At 42.2% G+C, this 15290-nt stretch overlaps 1 protein-coding gene across 2 annotated transcripts in view; it reads right to left on the bottom strand.

The window, feature by feature from the left end:
• PTPN1 (protein tyrosine phosphatase non-receptor type 1) overlaps nt 1–15290 on the bottom strand; it is a 1504923-nt gene that overhangs the window by 1011981 nt on the left and 477652 nt on the right. For both annotated transcript variants that reach the window (XM_044089947.1, XM_044089948.1), the window contains exon 2: nt 2033–2123. In XM_044089947.1, the coding sequence (XP_043945882.1) occupies nt 2033–2123 (91 nt within the window). The remainder of the gene's footprint in view (nt 1–2032; nt 2124–15290) is intronic.

Genomic DNA, 15290 nt, shown 5'->3' with positions numbered 1-15290 from the left:
TACATATTAATCTAGAACGCCTGGCTGATGGTAATAATTCAAAAAGATGGTGGCCTGGATGTGAAGGGTCAGTGATGATTTTCCTCTACCCTTTTCATGACTCTGGAATAGTACAGGTCCTGTAAGGAGGGCAAACTAGCACCAATGATATTTTTGGCAGACCTGACTATTAGATGCAACCTATTTTTGTCATGATTAGACAGAGATCCTAACCACACTGTTATGGATGAGCTGAGAACAGACTCAATGACTGCTTTATAGAACTGAATCAACAGTTCCTTTGTGAGGTTGAACTTCCTCAGCTGTGGCAGAAAGTACATTTGCTGTTGTGCCTTTTTTATGATGGACCCGAAATTAGTCTCCCATTTCCAAGTCCAGCTGAACCATGTTTAACCTTTTTTAGAGCACTGATCTCCATGAAACTTCAGGGTAGAGAACTGATCTCTGTGAACCTTTTTCAGACTCAAACCGTTCAGACTCTAACCGGGAGTGGTGTCTGGTTAAGTGACTTGCTCAGAGTTATACAGTTAGGCAATGGATACCTCTCGGGTTCCTATTAAATGATAGGAGACGCATTCTTTTGAATGCGTCTTGATCGAACTTAAAAGCACGAAAAGGCAAAATAGCGAAATGGCATACAAGCAAATTATTTTCCTGGGAAAGAAATCACTTGGCCACTTCCGTTACATGACATTTTCGTGACTGTAGTGTGACCTCGGAGTTGGTATATTTAAATAGGGGGGGGGGGTGAAGCCCCCCACTTTATGTAATGTTTTACATTGTTTTTTTTTTTATTTGTGGAACAGCTATTTTTTTTTCCAAGGGAAGCATTTGAGATTGTAAGCTTTCGCTTACATGGGTTTGATAAATCATCGTTCACTTTTTTAACTGTTTGCTGATTCAACATAGACCCTACCTCTCAACTGTCCAGATTTTTGCCTTATATTTTTTGGTCTGTTCCTCATAAAATCTGTGTTGTTCGGGCAAATCAATGAGGACTGAAATCACTTAATGACAGACATTTGTGTTTCAGACATTACATCCCTCAGAAAAAGTTTGCCAACAGAAAATCTGTTATTTTAACAATTTGCTAAGTTTACAAGATCAATATTTAAAACCTGTCCCTATTTTTTATAATAAGTATAAAGAGTCTGCTCACTGCAATGATCTTAGCAAACCTATGCCACATACCAGTGTTCTACTTATGAGTGAGCTGGTATGTGTGGTAGTACTCATGGACCCTCTACTAGGCAATTATGGTAGAGCATTCAAGCTGTTAACCGGAGAGATAATGTAAGGTGGGGCACATCAAGTTCAGAAATGACCACCTCTATTCCCTACCCTACACAATCAGCTTTCAACAATGAGGGATGAATGGGCTTCAGGGGAACCCCCCCCCAAACTAACAGGTCAACAGAGTGATGGAGGGAGTAGGGCTTAATTTGAATGTCAGCAGGGGATCCGGATACTTAATAAAAATAAATATATAAACCTAGGAGCCTTATATATATATATATATATATATATATATATATATATATATATATATATATATACATATATACATATATATATATATATATATACATATATACATATATATATATATATATATATATATATATATATATATATATATATATATATATATATACACACACATATATATATATATATATATATATATATATAGAGAGAGAGAGAGAGAGATACAGAGATGCACACAAAATCAGATGCAAATTCAGAACAGCTTAAGTCAATTTGGGAGAAACATTAAAGAAAGAGGTCTTTCCTTGAGCAGAAGGCAGTATGTTTAGCTCTGTTGTGTGCCATTCCAACCACTACTTGCTTTTTTTTCACCAACAGTAATTTAGACTATAAAATCAATTTCAGAACTACTGTTTTAATTCTAACTAGAAGATAACGATTTAAATGTTGCTTTCACATAAGAGAAAAATAAATCTTTAAATAAACAAAATACTATAAAGAAGTCCATACTACACTTCAAAAGTTCAGAAGAAAAAAAACTTACAAGGGCTGACATCTCGGTACCGGTTTCGATTTTTGTTCTCAGGAAGTCTGGCCGTTCTGCAAGGAAAATCACCAGCTTGCTGTCGGATATCCTGGAATTATGAAAGGAAATACTTCAGCTCCAGGGCATTATGCAAAGTAAAATTGGTTACTGTGAAATACTGCTTTGTTTTCAACAGTTTAAAGGGACAGCTCCAATTTACAGCTCAGTCATCAAAACAAAGTGACAACATTTAGAGAAAATATGTTAATCATCAGTAAACTATGACTAAAATAATTAAGAACTGTACATTAGTCAACAGAAACACTTGCAGAACACATTATGTATTGAACACATAATGTACTGAAGTGAAATTTATTACTTCAATTAATAAACTGCCTTAGTGTATTTTTTTACAGTAACAACCCAAATGTAAACAAGTGAGAAGACAAAATTTTATGTATTGCAATTTCTGGTTCAATATGGCAAGAGGGCAGTGTTACTGAGCAATTTACAAAGTGGTAAAGCAGTCTCACAGAGCTAAGAAACCAAAACAGCAGCACTCAAGGTGCACTGTCGTCTGAATGTGGATAAGGAATAAATTCACTCTATTTCACACCTGTATTTCTGTTTTTCCTCCACTTACAATTTAGCATTTTCAGCAGGGCCTTGCATGTAACTATCATTCGAACAGCACAAGTAAGCCACAAAGGATTTGTTATACTGTAATTTGGATGATAAAGAGCAGCTGAACCTACAGTTTTCACTAACTGAAGATCTCATGTACAGTTTATCAAACCAACGTCCTCAGATGTTGCTCTTAAACTCAGAATACCATAACAGGAAAGAATACTTGTAGATTTAGAAAAAAACACATGGGCAAAATGCGTCTAAGTATCCTGAATGCCCAAGCTTCTTAGAATTTATGACAACGCACCTTTCTGTGCACATCATATTAATCATAAGGTTGCTTTAGCTATGAAATTTTGACTTCTACTTCAGTTTCAGTGCCCCTACTTCTTCAGCATCTTTATTTACATGGTCTTACAGTAACCAAGAAATCCTTACCTTCCAGACTTTAAGGGTGGAAAAAGTACAGTTTTGTACCTACCATAAATGTAGATGTCCGATAGGTATGCATCTGCAGTCATAACATATGGGTTGTCCTGCCTCAGGCAGCCCTTCGGTCGGCCGGATTCCAAAGTCTGGGTCTGGCCTCGGCTGATGTCGCACTTTCCCCAACGTCAGAGCATCTGGGGTATAAAAGCATCAGCCGACGCCATTTTCCTCAGTTTTTCTTGCTCCAGATGCCAGGAGCCCTCTAAGAAGGCTAAATTTGGATAAATGCAAAAAGGTTCCAAACATTTGCAAATTTATATAAATATATACATGTATATACAAACAAATACACCACAATAGATTCCCCCAGCTAGCTAAAAGAGGGGTAAGTACCCTAGGAATACCACAGAGGGGTAGGAGGGAGGGTAAACCTGACTGCAGATGCATACCCATCGGACATCTACATTTATGGTAGGTACAAAACTGTACTATGTCCTTCAAGGATGCATCTGCAGTCATAACATATGGGTAGAATACCATAGCCAATCTGGGGGAGGAGGTACTAAGAAAAGGATGGTGTAGTTAAGATCCCCTGCAGGACTGCAGTAGCAAAACCTGCTCTGGATCTGGAGTATAAAGGTAGATTGTAATGTTTGGCAAATGTATGCATGGAGCTCCAAGTAGCAGCTTCTAAAATGTCCTTGGTAGCCACCCCTCGTAGGAAGGCTGTAGTGGTGGCCGTGGCCCTTGTGGAATGAGGCCTGATGTTTTCAGGAACTGACTTTCCATGAAAGGAATAACAAAATCGAATGCAATTTCCTATCCATTTTGAAATTGTCTGTTTGGAAATTGCTTTTCCTTGCACCCCAGTAGCATATGCTACAAATAGTTGGTCAGATTTTCCTGCTAGTTTTAGTTCTGTCCAAGTAGTAGCATAGTTGTCTGTGTATATCCAGGGTGTGCAGAAGTTTTTCCCCTCTATTCTGTGGATTTGGGAAGAACGTAGGCAAGTGAATAGCTTGTTTCAAGGATACCCTAGATACCACCTTTGGCATAAAGGTAGGATTGGTTCTTAGTGAAACTCTGTCCTGATGGAAGATAAGAAATGGCTGCACTGCCATTAATGCTTGTAACAGATACTCTTCTTGCTGAAGTTATTGCCAGAAGGAATGCAGTTTTCCAAGACAGAAACTGTAGATCCGCTGATGCTGCTGGTTCAAAAGGAGGAAGTGTTAGTTTTTCCAACACGAAGTTGAGATCCCAAGCAGGTAGAGGGGGGTTTTCTTGGAGGTTTAATATTTTTGATCCCTCTCAGAAATTGCCTGAGGAGAGGGTGTGATAAGATAGGTGGATCCACATTGTATTCTGCTGAAATTGCTGAGGCATGGATCTTAATGGAAGAATAGGACAGGCCATTGTTGAACAATTCTGCTAAGTATTCCAGAATATGTGTCATGCTTGCCACTGTCACATCTGAGCCCTTTGATGTGTTCCAAATGAGAAATCTTTTCCATTTAGCTGAGTATGTCTTCCTTGTGGAAGGCCGGCGAGCTTCCAAGATAATGTCCTTCACTCTCTGTGATAAAACCTTTCGATTGGGATTTAAGGAATTTTCCAGGCAGTTAGCTGCAACGTTTTCAAGTTGGGATGCATGATCTTGAAATTGTTCTGCGTCAGAAGAAGAGGCCATAGGGGGAGAGGCTATGGTTTTGCCTGTGACATGTTTCTCAATAAAGGATACCAGTGTTGTCTTGGCCAGTCTGGAGCTATCAGAATCACTCTTGGCTGTTCCTCCCTGATCTTCAGTAGAACCTTGTACATTAATGGGAGAGGTGGGAAGGCATATACGTTTAGAGCTTTCCAGCTGAAAGAGAGAGAGTCCACCCTCCAAGCTTGTGGATGGTATGTCCTTGAGCAGAATGTCTTCAGTTGATGGTTGAGGGGGGAGGCGAACAGATCTATCTCTGGCATTCCCCAAGTCTTTGCTATCAGTTGGAAGATGTCTGGGTGCAGCATCCATTCGTGTACATCCATGGTATTTCTGCTTAAGCTGTCTGCCAGTGTATTCTCTTTTCCTGGAACGAACTGGGACTGTAGTTGGATATTGAGTTTCAGGCACAGCTCCCATAGATTCATAGCCAGCCGGCATAGAGGGTAGGAGTGTGTGCCTCCCTGCTTGTTTATGTACCACATGACCGTGGTGTTGTCTGTCCTTATTAACAGGTGGCCTTGATGCAGGAAGGGTTTGAAAGCCTCGATTGCATGCATCACTGCCAGCATTTCCTTTTGGTTTATGTGCATGCGTAGCTGTCCTTGAGACCATAGGCCTATGACACATTTGTCCTCCATGTGTGCTCCCCATCCATGGTCTGAAGCGTCCGTGGTGATGGTTTGTTTTGTTTTTGGTTTGCTGAAAGGCAACCCTCTGTTGGACTGGCAGGCCTGAGCCCACCACTGAAATTCCTTTTGAAGGCAAGGAATGATTGGTATCAAAGTTTCTAAACTGTGGCTGTGTTGAGACCATACACTCCTTAGGTACCATTGTAATTTTCTCATATGCAGCCTGACCTGTGGTATCAGAATTATGCAGGATGCCATGTAACCCAGGGCCTGCAGGATTTTCCTTGCAGTAAGCTGAGTTTGTCTTGTCAGAGTCATGAAGTAATCTGGAAGTTGTTTTTGTTTTTCTTCTGTGAGAAAGGCCATTTGGGTGGTTGTATCCAGATCTGCCCCCAAAAAAGTTATCCTTTGGGATGGCACCAGTCTTGACTTTTGGATGTTGACTGTGTATCCCAAGGCCTGTAGCAGGTGGATGGCATAGTCCAAGTCCTTTATCAAAGTTCCCTTGTTGTCCGCTTGTATAAGGCAGTCGTCCAGGTATGGGTAGATTTGTATCCCCTGAAGTCTGCAGTGTGCAATTACTGATGCCAGGCATTTCGTGAATACTCTGGGCGCAGCAGATAAGCCAAAGGGCAATGCTGAGAATTGATAATGCTCTGATCCTGCAAGAAATCTGAGGTGTCTTCTGCAACTTGGTCGAATAGGGACGTGCAGGTATGCCTCCTTGAGATCTAGAGTCACCAGCCAAGACTCCTTGCCCAACATGGGAAGAAGTTGCTGTAGGGTCAGCATCTTGAATTTTGGCACAATGAGGTAAGTATTCAGTGCGGACAGGTCGAGAATAGGCCTCCATTGATTTTCTTTTCTTGGTATAAGGAATAGTCTGGAGTAAAATCCTTGGCCTTGTTCTGAAAGTGGTACCTTTTCTATAGCTTTCATTTGAAGCAAGTTGTTGATCTGCCTTAAAGCCTCTGCCCTCTGATTTGGTGGCAGGTTTGGCATTCCGTTTCTCTTTGGCAAAGTGTGGAAGTGGAACCTGTATCCTTTGTCTATTATTTGCAGTGTCCATGTGTCCCTTGTAATATAATGCCAGTTTTTTGAGAATAAAGCCAGCTTTCCGCCCAAGGGTGCTTCCAGTTGATCCCTGGTAGGCGGAATCAGAATAAAGTCATTGAGCCTGTCCTGGTGTAGTAGTTGTTGTTGCTGCTGTTGCACTACTCCTCTGGTTGGCAGGCTGCCACTGACGGCCTCTGTAGGAGCCCTTCAATTGGCCTCTGCCTCTAGGGCATCTGTTCCTGCCTCTCTGGGTTCTGTCCGAGTCTGGAAAGGACCAATTCTTAGTAGGCCAGTTTCTGCTGAATCTTGGTGGTTGTACTTGCAGGAAATCCTTAACTGTTTGCACAGATTTTGCCTTTTCTTCAAACTTTTTTAAGACCTCTTGTTTCTCCATTGGAGCATCCAGGAGTTTAGCTTTAACATGGTCTGGCAAAGATTGTTCCTTCAGCCAGGCATGCCTACGAATAACTGCCCCAGTCATAGATGATCTAAATGAAGCCTCCAATGCATCATAGCCACATTTTAAGAAATGATTACTAACCTGCTGTGAGTTGTGTACCAAATCCTGTAGGGATTTACGGTCAAGGGGTTCAGGAGAAGAAAGCTTCTTATTCAGTTCATCTAACAAATACTCTTGGTACTGTATCATATGAAATTGACAATTTAATGCCCTGACGGAAAGAGTTGAAGAAGTATATACCTTCTTTCCCCATCTCTCTAAAGCTCTAGACTCTCTTTCAGAGGGTAGAGGATTTTTGGCAGTGGCGGCCGCAACCCCTTTAGGGCCCTGAGAAATAGTTTCTGGGTCTGCAGAATGGGCTTTATACAAATGGAAATGAGAATCCGGTACCCTGTAGTATCTATTAGGTATGGCAGGGGCCGGAGGGAGAGTATCAGGGGCTGTACTGACATCATTGTACACATCATCAATTACATTCAAAACAGGAGGTATAGCTAAGGGCCTATGCTGAGGCAAATGTAAAAAGGTCCTTAATCTTTTTCTAGAATCAGAGAATTCCTGACCTTGCCACTGAAAATGCTCTCTCATGGAGTGTAGGGTTTCACCAAAAGAAAACTCTTCAGGAGGGGAGGCCGAAGGGATAGATTCTTCAGCATCAGAATCCTCATAGGGCGAATAAGCCTCCTCCTGGTGGTCTGACAACTCAGATCCATCCGTGGACTCCTCTGAAGAGTGTGGGTCAGAGGGGTCAGTCCTGGGCCTTTTGTCTGGTGGAGGGTGAGAGGCCCTGTCTGGGTGAGGTTGTGAACCTCTAATTAAAGAAATAAGGTCCTCTGCAAGGCTGAGGATCTGAGAACTAGAGGAAGGCCTCTGGGAGGTAGTTTTGGGAGGCAAAGCTTTAGAAAGTTTAGCAGCTTTAGCCCTAGAAAAGGCCTTAATGGACATGGAAGCAGGGGGCCTAGCTGCCCCACGTGCAGGAGTAGAAATGTCCAAAGGAATGGTGTCGGACATTTCCTGAACACTGGTTTCGGTATGTAGCTCGGTAGCCGACTCAGCCGGGGCCTCCCGGGCCGCGGTGGTCGGTTGAATGGATTCGGAAGAAGGAATCTCCGAGGACTCGGTTTCGGCCGAAACCGAGACACTCGCGGTAGGCCTAACCGTGGTTTCAGCCGAAACCGCGGGCCGCGAGTGTCGGTCCTTGTCCTTCCGTTTTTTTCACCAAATGCGATGTCGGAGTCTCCGACGGCATTTTATATGCAAAAGTGGCCCCAAAAAACTCCTCTGCAAACTCCGACCGACGTCTAAGAGTTCGTCGGTTGAAGGAAGCACAGGCTGAACAGGACGATACGTCGTGGTCTGGGCCTAAGCAAGGAAGGCAGTAGGAATGGAAATCCTTATGAGGTATTTGTTTCCCACAAGTTAAACAATTATTTACTTTGTCTGACATCGGCTGAGGCAAGAAAGAGTCCCCAATGCGGTACTTAGCTTTTTCGAAGTCTTCGGTAGCTGAATTTACTGGATCTGACCGACCGGCACTTGCGAACAGCTTCTGCTTCGGTCACCGCGCGGCAAGAAAGACTGAGGAAAATGGCGTCGGCTGATGCTTTTATACCCCAGACGCTCTGACGTCGGGGAAAGTGCGACATCAGCCGAGGCCAGACCCAGACTTTGGAATCCGGCCGACCGAAGGGCTGCCTGAGGCAGGACAACCCATATGTTATGACTGCAGATGCATCCTTGAAGGACATCAATGTACTATTCAGTTCTGTTTAGGGACGCACTTCTACATTCCCTTTCAGTCTTGGATATTAATAATTTTCAGAATTTTAAGTGAAACCAATACAATAAGTAAGCAACAGACAGTGATGGATGAAAATTGCACAAATGCGTATTAACTTCCTATATGCACAGCAACATCTTCCACCACTATGGTAAAAACAAAAGTTCTGGATACTTACCTTAACAATAGATGTGTAAGAATAATCAGCAGGCATCAGGACTGCTTAAATTAACTTTTCCCAGGTTATATTTACAGCTACCCCTTCCCATCATGCTACAACTCCAATTCTCATGTCGGCAAAAAAGTTGAGGGGGACAAAAAATCAGATGATGGAAAAAAAAAAAAAAAAAAAAAACAATGAACATAAGCAAAAGGGAGGCATAACAGAAGGAAGTTATGTTACTGAAGATGGACCTCCTTGTCAGAAATCTATCATTACGGTAAGTGTCCATAACTTTTCTAAGCTAAGAGGATGACCATCCCAGGCTAAATATTTTGTCTAGCTGCCTTCTTTCATTGGAACATATAACTGACAAGGGCAGCCTGAAAATCATTCTGAAATAGGCAATGATTATCTAAGCTTGTAGTGCCTCTCAAACATATGCAGAAAAGGCCAGATTGCTGGTGCTGCACAGACATTTTCCAAAGTGACATTACAGAAAAAGGCTTTTGAAGCAGCCATTGCTCTAAAAGAATGATCTCTCTGGCCTGAAGTCAAGTTCTCTTTTAGTCATTACAAGAAAAGACCCATCTTGAAAAGATAAGCTTGGGAACTTCTTTTTATAACCAAGATGTGGAAAAGGACATAAACAGCCAATTACCCATCCAACATAACTTAGCTCCGTTCATCTCAAATCTAACGAGCTTAAGGATATTCTTGCAATGAAGGCTGTATTAAGACTGGTTGGAATACTCTGGAAAGAGCGCCATTGAGACGAAGGATTGAATAAAATTATCTCCAGCACTAACCTTGGGCATAAAAGATGCATCGGCCCCAATACGCCACTTTCTCCCACTGACACACTAGTATAGATAGGCATATTCCATGGTGTTTTACTTACTACAATATAATGTGCAAGAACTGAAATGCAAATGCTATGTATTTACTTTGTGTGGGTCTTTTTTAATAGTTTGTTAAATGGTCATTTTTTTTTTTCAGAACAGCTGCTTGTTTCATTTGTTTTAAGTTTTTCACTTTAGTTTTTAACCTGTGTAACAGATGTGTAGGAAGAAGGGAGTTCACACTTGTGAGGAAGACACCTTACCTTCTGCAAGCTGGCATTCCAAAACTCTTAGCTATGCTCTGACCTGAGAGTAAGATACCACACCTCAGAAAGGAGGAGCATATCTTGTGATTACGCTTAAGTTAATAGTTTTGGAGGAGTATAGACAGGGAGTGTTTGGTGGTGTTAACCGACCAGCCAGTTATACAGTCAGGGCCCACAGAAGTGGTCTTTTTAGCTTTAGACAGAGCAATTAGGTTAAGTTCCAAAATAATTTGGGGAAGAAGAGAGACTTGGGAATCTGTGCAATTTCTAGGACTGTTTCTGGTGTGAAACTGGCACTAAATTTATGTGCAAGTGTATCAGTAATATCTTTACAGAGCTGGAGTAAGTAATACCATTGTGACTTAATTCAGAGCATTTCTAAGTGTTATTTCTTTATCATCTGCTGTACACAAGAATATATGATCATCTTTGCCTTTGGATACTAACCTCATTCATGCTACATGCTGATCTTCCTTATGGTAAGCTTTCAGACATTTGCTGATATTTCTGATAGTGTTGGTAATAAGGGCAGATTTTCATTTATTGCACGTCTTAAGTCAAAGACACAAATTAATACAGACATTCCATCAAGTCTGTTTACATTTCACAACATATTTGATTCTGGCTGGGAACACATTGTTTATGCTACTGGTTAATGTAGAACATAGCGTGTGCTGTAACGTTTAGAAGCATTTCAAAGTGAGGGCATGTGTATATAAATAGCGAGCACGTGCAGGCAGCAGTACCATTTTGAGAGAACATGTTAATGTGTGAGTGCAGTAGTCAGTCTACTTAAATTTAAGTTACTAAGCCTGAATCCTGATGTGTTTGTATATAATAAAGCTGCTTGAACCGAACTCACAACTGTTTGTCTGTTTTATCCTGACTGGACAGTTAAGACAGGAGTAAAATTCACTGACTTAAGTGATAGCAGAGGCTACCTGGGGCTGAAAATCTTGCCTCTGAATTTTACAACTTATCCTACACTTTTAACAGGTTTCATCTTTGAATTCAGATGTGTTCATTTTGGTGGGTTTAAATGTTGTAAAGGCGACTACGGATATGTGTTTGGATATGACTACAGATGTGAATTCTACAAGAATAAAGTGGGATATTCAAAAGGACAAGACATAGAAGATTTTGACCTCTAGTGCGCTGGCTAACTATCTGTGTAATACAGGTAGGATTTAATAAATCTAGAGACCTTTGAGCATACCTAACACCTTTGTGATACTGGTACTACAGTTGATCAACAGACAGTTCATATCACCTATAAATGAGGTACTTGTTATGGGTAGTTCAATAAGCACATTTAAAAGTCTTTCATGCTCCTACAGGACATGAAAGGTGACCTACTGCAGGCCTCAAACTAATAATTTGCCTTCTTTAGGGTAATTTGAAATTCAATAAGTTGTGTTGATGGGTTACAGGGAATCACTCTAGAGAAAGCTGGATATCTGAAAAACGAAAGTTATATACTCACCATAACAATGCATCTTTTTTGTTTTCATCCTTTCTCAACTGATGAGTCTCTGATCTGCCTTCAGCCACTTCCACAGACTCTGGCTCCTTAGCTTGAGCTACTCCCCTTAACCATTATATCCTCTTTAGCCTGGATTACCTCCGATCTCGTTTGACCTGTATGCTACCTATTACACTACACCACAACTAAAAAAGTCAGTAAGACTGCAGTGTAATTGCAAATGAAATTCCAGGTAGACTAGCAGGAAGGGAAGAAAAAGCCTGGAGCTCATCAGAAAGACAGGCAGGACCTCACTCCTCAGGACACACTAGGAGTCCATATGAATATCTTTAAAGGAGAAGACAGTTGGAGGGCAGGAGGTTGAGGAAGGCCGAAAACACAGATGCACTGTTATGGTGAGTACATAACTTTTGTATCTGAAGTTTTCTTTTTCGTCCATTCCTCAACCAATATGGTAGAGTCCCCAGCTAGAGAACCCCAGGATGGTCCTCAAGGAAGGATATTTTGAAGTACTGCAGAGCCAAATGCTGCCTTATTCCTAGATAAAATATCAAATTTTTAATGAGCATTAGACCAAATTGCAGCTGCGCAAATGTCATCTATGGAAGCTCTGGACCAGAAAGCAAAGGATGTGCCACAGATCTGGTGGAATGAGCTTTAGGAGGTTCAGGTAATTTCAATCTTTTCTCCATATAAACAAATGAAATGCAATCAGTGAGCCATTTGGGCAAATTTATCTTTGAGATCAACTTGCCCATTTTAGCTTTGGAAAATTAAACAAATAGCTGGTCTGATTTTCCGAAATCTTTAGCTCTGTGAAGACAGAATCTAAGCTGCCTATGAACATCCAATTTAGTGGGAAAAATCTGGAAAGAAAATGTGCAGTTGTGTACACTTACCATAAATGTAGATGTTCGAGTATATTCACTGTTGCAGTCATCACCTGTGGGTTACTGCTGCTGTGGTAGTCCTTGGCCGGCCCGAATACCAGAGTCAATGTTTTTCCTGCGTCGACTGCAGTCGCATGTAGACTGAAGTCAGGTTGTCAGTGCTATAAAGCAAGGCAGCCAATGCTATTACATCAGTTTTTCTTGCCCTAACCCGTCAGAAGCCCAAGGAAATATGGTAAAGTGGTCCTGGTGGCTCAAAGCCACCGTGAGAAGCTTATGTCTAACTAAGGAAAGAGGATATAAGGGGGAAGGAGGGAGGGAAAAGTACAGTTTTGTACCTACCATAAATGTAGATGTCCGATAGATATGCAACTGCAGTCCTGACATATGGGTTGTTCTGCCTCAGGCAGCCCCTCGGTCGGCCGGATTCCAATGTCTGGGTCCGGCGTCGGCTGAAGTCGCCTCCTCCCCAACGTCAGAGCATCTGGGGTATAAAGGCATCTGCCGACGCCATCTTCTTCAGTGTTTCTTGCCCCAGATGCCAGGTGCCCTCCAAACAAGGCTAAATTTTGTGAATGGATAAACAAAAATTCCAGACATGCACAACAGTAATAAACAGATACACCATAACAGCTATCCCCAGCTAATAGGAAAGGGGGGGGGGTGGACCCAAGGGAAAAAACAGAGGGGTAGGAGGGAGGGTAAACCTGACTGCAGTTGCATACAGTACAGTTTTGTACCCACCATAAATGTAGATGTCCGATAGGTATGCATCTGCAGTCATCACATATGGGTTGTCCTGCCTCAGGCAGCCCTTCGGTCGGCCGGATTCCAAAGTCTGGGTCCGGCGTCGGCTGATGTCGCTCATTCCCCAACGTCAGAGCGCCTGGGATATAAAAGCATCAGCCGAACGCCATCTTCCTCAGTTTTTCTTGCCCCAGATGCCAGGTGCCCTCTGAAGAAGGCTAAATTTGGAGAGATGCATTAAAAAATCCAAACATGCACAGTAATATAAAAAAACAAATACACCATAATAGATCCCCCCAGCTAGGTATATGAGGGGAAGTACCCATGAAATACCACAGAGGGGAAGGAGGGAGGGTAAACCTGACTGCAGATGCATACCTATCGGACATCTACATTTATGGTAGGTACAAAACTGTACTATGTCCTTCAAGGATGCATCTGCAGTCATCACATATGGGTAGAATAACATAGCCAATCAGGGGGTGGAGGAACTAAGTAAAGGATGGTGTAGCTAAAATACCCTGCAGGACAGCCGTAGCAAAGCCTGCTCTGGATCTGGAATATAAGGGTAAATTGTAATACTTGGCAAATGTATGCACGGAGCTCCATGTGGCAGCTTCTAAAATGTCCTTGGTAGCCACCCCTCTTAAGAAGGCTGTGGAGGTGGCTGTTGCTCTCATGGAATGAGGTCTAATGTTAGCTGGTACAATCTTTCCATGAAAGGAGTAACAAAAGCGGATGCAATTTCCTATCCATTTTGAAATTGTCTGTTTGGAAATTGCTTTACCTTGTGTACCAGCAGCATATGCTACCAACAGCTGGTCAGTTTTTCTGTAACTTTTAGTTCTGTCCAGGTAGTAGCACAACTGTCTGTGCATGTCCAGGGTGTGCAGAAGTTTCTCCCCTTTGTTTTGTGGATTTGGGAAGAAGGTAGGCAAGTGACTGTCTGCCTGAATCAGGCAGTTGTCCACCTTTGGCATAAAAGTAGGATTGGTTCTCAATGAAACTCTGTCCTGATGAAAAATAAGGAATGGCTGTACCGCCATCAGGGCCTGTAACTCCGATACTCTTCTTGCTGAGGTTATGGCAGAAGGAAGGCAGTCTTCCATGAAAGGTACTGTAGATCTGCAGATGCTGCTGGTTCAAATGGAGGCAGCGTTAGTTTTTCCAACACGAAGTTAAGGTCCCAAGCAGGTAGAGGTGGTCTCCTTGGAGGTTTGATGTTTTTGATTCCTCTTAGAAACTGTCTTAGTAGAGGATGAGAGAAGACAGGTGGATCAGTATTGTACTCTGCTGAAATTGCTGAAGCATGAATTTTTATGGAAGAATAAGACAGACCATTGTGAAACATTTCTGACAAATATTCCAGGATATGTGCCATGCTCATTACTGTCGCATCTAGGCCCTTTGTGGTGTTCCAAATGAGAAATCTTTTCCATTTTGCTGAATATGCCTTTCTTGTGGAAGGGCGGCGAGCTTCCATGATGATATCCTTCACTCTCTGTGATAGCTTATCCTGAGGAGGAGTTAAGGTTTTTTCCAGGCTGTTAGTTGCAAGGTTTTCAGGTTGGAATGCAGAGTTTTGTAATTGTGCTGTGTCAGTAATAGTGGCCATAGAGGAAGAGGCCATGGTTTTGTACGTGACATGCTCTTTAGCAGTGGGTACCAGTGCTGTCTTGGCCAGTCCGGAGCTATCAGAATCACTTTTGGCTGCTCTGTCCTGATCTTCAGTAATACCTTGGTCATTAATGGAAGAGGTGGAAATGCATACACTTTTAGATTTCTCCAACTGAAAGAGAGAGCGTCCACTTTCCATGCTTGTGGATGGTATGTCCTTGAGCAGAATGTCTTCAGTTGATGATTGTGAGTGGAGGCAAATAGATCTATGTCCGGCCTCCCCCATGCTTGTGTTATCTGTAGAAAAATGTCTGGGTGCAGCATCCATTCATGCGCATCCATGATATTTCTGCTTAAGCTGTCCGCTAGTATATTGTCTTTCCCTGGCACAAACTGGGCTTGCAGCTGAATATTGAGTTTCAAGGAAAGATCCCATAGATTCATTGCCAGTCTGCAAAGACGGTAGGAATGGGTGCCTCCTTGCTTGTTTATGTACCACATAACTGTGGTGTTGTCTGTCCTTATTAGTAGGTGGCCTTGATGCAGAAAGAGTTTGAAGGCCTCGAATGCATGTATCAC

Source organism: Protopterus annectens, chromosome 12.part0, assembly GCF_019279795.1.
Source record: "Protopterus annectens isolate FY-2018-M chromosome 12.part0, PAN1.0, whole genome shotgun sequence".
Taxonomy (NCBI): domain Eukaryota; kingdom Metazoa; phylum Chordata; order Ceratodontiformes; family Protopteridae; genus Protopterus; species Protopterus annectens.
The sequence above is the reverse complement of the archived record's forward strand: the minus strand, read 5'-3'. Positions and strand labels throughout refer to the sequence as shown.